This window comes from Cystoisospora suis, assembly GCF_002600585.1.
Source record: "Cystoisospora suis strain Wien I chromosome Unknown contig_7606, whole genome shotgun sequence".
In the NCBI taxonomy this organism is placed as follows: Eukaryota; Apicomplexa; class Conoidasida; order Eucoccidiorida; family Sarcocystidae; genus Cystoisospora; species Cystoisospora suis.
This window is the reverse complement of record NW_027160391.1, coordinates 1,137-6,294: the sequence shown is the minus strand read 5'-3', so window position 1 is coordinate 6,294 and position 5,158 is coordinate 1,137. Positions and strand designations below refer to the sequence as shown.

General features: G+C 42.3%; 1 protein-coding gene across 1 annotated transcript; it reads left to right on the top strand.

Moving 5' to 3' along the window:
* Positions 1–211: 211 nt before the first annotated feature.
* On the top strand, positions 212–5,142 carry CSUI_010496 (uncharacterized protein; the record flags this gene model as incomplete). Its single annotated transcript, XM_068070599.1, has 1 exon — positions 212–5,142. A coding segment is annotated over one exon (4,419 nt), but the record flags the coding sequence as incomplete, so codon positions are not given.
* Positions 5,143–5,158: the final 16 nt, after the last annotated feature.

Genomic DNA, 5,158 nt, shown 5'->3' with positions numbered 1-5,158 from the left:
TAGATAGATAGATTAAAGATAGACTAAAGGTAGGTGGTATGTGGTAGTTGGGTATGAGGTAGTTAGTAGTCTGCAGTTGTCTGTAGTGTGTGCGTGCGGTGTGGACGCTTCCCTCCTTAAGACATCTTTACGAGTAATGCATGTCTTCTATAGCATCTTTCTGTCGTAGAGATTTTATGTTTGATCTTTGTCTTTCTTTTCGTGTTTCAGTTTACTTCTCAAAAGAAAACTTTCGATCGCAGCCCATCGATTATCACTATCTAAGAGCTCTTCTTCTTCCTCTTCCTGTTCTTCTTCTTCCTCTTCTTCCTCTTCCTGTTCTTCTTCCTCTTCAATTCCGTCGGCCTCTTCATCTTCTAAGAAATCTGACGACCTCGCTCGTCTCTCCTCGTCAAAGCCCTCTTCCTCTTCCTCTTCTTCTTGCTCTTCTTCCTCTTCGTCGTCTTCTTCTTACAATGATGATAAGCTAAGAGAGAAGAAGAGAAGAGATACATCGAAGTCTTTTGAGAAGATAGAGGGAGAAGCGGATGGTGTAAAAGATCCACGTCGCCAACGTTCTAGTCCATACACTTCTACTACTACTACGTCTTCGGGTGTACATACAGCAACAACAGAGAGAAGAGAAAGGTATACGTCAGAAGAAAGGAGGAAGGAGAAAGAAAGAGAGCTGACAAAAGGTCTCCATAAAAATCCACTTAGGATGACAGAAGAAGAAGAAGAAAGAGAAGAAGCCGACGTTTTCTTCAGAGAAAAGAAACATACAGAGAGAATACCACTCAATGCCTCTTCTTCTTCCTCTTCTTCTTCCTCTTCCTCTTCTTCCTCTTGTTCTTCTCCTTTGATACTTGTCGGCTCTAGTAGTAGCAGTAGTAGTAGGCGAACTTGGAGTGTATCAGACAGAGATGATGACGAGAGGAGAGGAAGAGGAGAAGGAAGAAAGAAAGAAGAAGAAAAGAAAAAAGAAGCTATGAGAGAAGACACCTCAGGTGTCTTTCCCGCGCCCGAGATTATTTCAGATGATGAAAATGAAGCGAAGGAGAGAAGAAGAAGAAAAAGAACAAGAGAAGAAGAAGAGAAAGAGAAAGAGAAGAGTTGTATCGCATCTTCGTTGATCTGCGTGAACGACGCGGAAGTAGAAGATTCTCCTACACAAGAAGAGAGAAGGAGAAGTAGACACCATGGCGAAAGAAGAAGAAGAAAAGAAGACAAAGAAGAAGAAAGCAGTGAGATAAATACGAAAAAGACACATAACGAAGAAGAAGAAGAGTTGCGAGAAAGAGAGAAGGAGAAGAATGAGAAGATGACGGCGACGAGAAGTGTGGAGACGAGAGAGTCTTGTAGGGATGAAGAGCCCTTGTTTGATATAGATGAAGAATTAGATCTTATACTTAGTGGAGACCAGACAGGCAGAAGAGAAGAGAAAGAAGAAGAGAAGAATGACAAAAGAGGAGAAGAAGAAGAATGTGCCCGTCATATGAGATTGACAGTGAAGAAGCCATCCTCTCATCAATCTTCTTCTTCTTCTCTAAGTCTTTCATCTTCTTTCTTTCCGACCCTTTCTTATTCGTCTTCTTCGTCGTCGTCTACGCCTTCTTCTTCCTTCTCTTCTTCGTCATCCTTCTCTTCTTCGGCTCTTTCTTCTTCTTTCTTTCCTTCGGCAGGAGGTCATCTTGCATCTCCCTCTTCTCCTTCACACTTTTCATCTTCTCTCTCTCAGGAGAATTCTCTGCATTCTCTTCTCCATGAAAAGAAGAAGAAGCAGGAAAGTGCCTCGAGATCTCTCCTGTCTGAAAGAGAAGGAGAAAGAAACGCAAAGAATCGAGGTAGAAATAAGGTCTCTTTTGTCTCTGCGAAAACGCTCCTTTCCAACCATCAAAACTCCAGACAAGAAGAAGAAGAAGGGAGTGGCTCGAAGTCCTTAAAAAGAAAGGAAGAGAAAGAAATGCAGAAGGAAAGAGAAGTTAACCCTCATCCTATGACACCTGAGAAGTCGATTATTCTAAATCGAAGATACTCCTCTCTTCTTCTATCCTCTCTCTCTCCCTTGAACAATCAAAGATCTCACGATCTTTCTTCTTCTCCTCCTCCTTCTTTCTCTTCTTCTCCCTCTGTCTCCTGTTCATCTTCTTTCTATCAAGACGTGAGAGAACATCCCAAGTATCAGAAAGAAAGCAGTTTTCATAGAAAAGTTGTCAGTGAGTTGCCTGTCTTCATCGCTCACTTTCTCTCTTCTTCTTCTTCTCCTTCGAAAAGCCTTGAAAAGAAGACACCGAAGAAGAAGGACCAGCTAGAGTCAAATGCATTACGTGCGATAGATCCCCCAGGAGAAGAAAGAGAAGAAATACTGAGAGGTATGAAGAGAGATCTCTCAAGTCTAGGAAGAAGAAGGAATGCGAAAGAAGGAGAAGAAGAAGAAGAGGAAGTTTGTAAAGAAGGTGAAGATGAGGAGAGAAGAATAAAAAGTCGGGAAGAGGAGAGCGGGAGGAACATGATTAGAAACAGCACGAAGAAGAAGAAGAATGAAGGGCAAGATAGAGAGGGAGAGAAAGAAGAGAAGAATAACTCTTCTGGTGTATGCTGCGGAGAAGAAGACGAACGGAGAGAAGAGGAGGAGGAAGAGCTTAACGTGGAAGGTCATGCTTCGAGTAGTAGACCTTCTAGAGGTCTCTTGTCTGCGAGTACACTGAGAGAAAGAAGAAGAAGATCAAGACTTGGCGACGAAGAAGAAGGAGAAGAGACATGTCTTTCTTCTGTCGAAGGGGAAAAGGAAAGTAGAGATGGACCGAAGGAGAAAGAGAAGAAGAGAGAAGATGAAGATAGGTATACTTCGAGATATGGGGGTATCATAGAAGACAGAGACAAAGAAAATAAGAAAAACAAGGAAGGTTCTCTTCCTAATCTTCCTCCTTTCTCTTCTCTCTCCCTTTCTTCTTCTTCTTCTCCTCACTCTCCTTCTAAACAGATGTCTGTAGATCCTTCAAGAAAAGAGCCTCTTTCAAATACAACAGATACACATACTCACCGCTGCGTGTCTCATAGACCACCGTCAGATTCTTCTTCTTCGTTTTCCTCTTCTTCTTCTTCGTCTCTTTCTCTCTCTCTCTTTTCGTCATCTTCTTCCTCTTCTTCTTCAGCATCGCTCTCTTCAGCATTTTATTCATCCCCTTACACTAGAGATACGTCTGATCCAAGCAAGAGTTATGGAGAGATTTTATGTCTTTCTCATATCTCTCCTTCTTCTTCTCTTCGTCTTTCTTCTCCCCCGCCTTCGTCTTCTTCTTCTTCGGAAAGATCTCTTGCAGACCTCTCATCTTCATCTAGGAAGAGAGGAGAAGAGAAAGGCCCGTCTGAAGGGAAGACAGACTTCTCTTTCTTCTCTTCTTCTTCTTTAACTCGGAGAGGTTCAGAAAGGGAGAAGATAGACTATCTGCTAGATGAAAGAGAGGAAAGAAAGAAGAACGAAGAGAAGATCCTACATACAGAAAGAAGAAGGTTAATGTCTTCTTCTTCTTTAGACAGAGTGAATGGCGTGATAGATGAGAAGATGAAAGAGAGGCAAGAAAGAGAGGCGAAGACTATAGACAATTCTCTTCTTTCTTCAGCTTCATCTTCGCATGCAAGTGCAGCTAAGAGATATCTACTACATAATGAAGGAGACAGACCCGTCATCGACAAAGCTGACGGTCTTGTTTTCCAGAGAAAGGAAGGAAAAGAAGAAGAAGAAAGAGAAAGAACAGAGAGGTTAGATAAACGAAGAGAAGAACAAGGAAACGGAAAGGAGAAAGAAGAAGAAGAGAGCAGTTTCGATGAAGACGAGAAAGAGACTGTACGAGGAAGCTCTTGTAGCCCGAGAACCTCCCGCTCTAGCAGCAGATGTGTTTCTCCTTCTTCTTCTTCTTCCTCTTCTTCTTTCTCTTCTTCGTCTTCTTCTTCTTCTTTCTCGTCTTCTTCTGCTTCAAGAGAACACGTTGAGAGAATAACTTCCTCGTTAGAAAAGGGTGGCAAGGAAGAAGGAGATGGTCGAGAAGAAAGAAGAGAAGAGATTTCCTTATCGAAATCTTTTGAGAGAGATAGGGATGCTCGAGAAGAAGAGAGAAAGAAGTGGGCTAGTCTCTTACCTCACTACTATCATCGACTCCTGAAGAAGCAGAGAAACACAGGCGTTAACAAAGACCCTAACAGAGAGGAAAAGGAAGGAAGAAGAAAAGAAGAGGAAGAAGCACTTCATCTTCTCTCTAGAGCAGGAAAAGAGGAAGAAGAAGAAGAAGAGAAAGATCAGAGTGAGAATTCTTTTCATGTGAAAAGAAGAGAAGATCTATCGGTGAAAACGGACTCGACGGAAGGCAAGAAGAAATCCCTTCTTATTCTTTCTCCTCCTCCTCTTCCTCGTTCTTCTCTTGAAAAGACTACAAGAAAAGATAGAAAGAAAAAAGGCTCTTTTTCTTCTAATCATCTTCGAACGAAGGCAAGCGGTGCAGATCCATTCCCTCCTAGACAGCCTTCCTCTCGCCAGACGTTCTTTCTCCGGCCGCCTAAAGGCAAAGAAAGAGAAGGAGGAGAAAGAGCGAGAACCGCACACACAATGATCTTCATAGGGAAGAATGCAGTCGAGAAGACACTTCTACAATGAAAGAAGAAGAAGAAAGAGAGAATAGTGTTTTGTAGGAGAAAGAACAGTCCGTCTCTTTCTCTTCATTAATAGATAGTGAAGAAGAGAGGAACGAGAGAAGGTCTCACTTGATTGCGCTTGCATACAGTTTGTTATCTTCTCGTGTGGTGTATGTTGAGGTAGCTCTGGACTGGGGTGTATGTACATACACCTGAAGATTGGGGAGAAGAGAGGTGAATGCTTAGATGTTTTGAGAATCGAGATTGAGAGTTGCCTTTTCATGAGGAGAGAATAAAACAGATGAAGACAAGAAGGAGAAGAGAAAGAGGAGAGAAGGAAGATTACTTGTGGTTCTAACTCAAGTGTATCTGTAGAGATTTCAGCACCCTGTTCTCCTGTCTGAAGAATGGAGATCTAAGACGAATCGACCAAATGATGAGGTCGTCTTCCTCTTTCGACTCAGAGGATTTTCTTCTTTTTCTTTCCTTCTGTTTGTAGTGATATCTCCTCCTCTCTCCTCTTTAACTCTCTATCTCTCTTTCTCTCTAT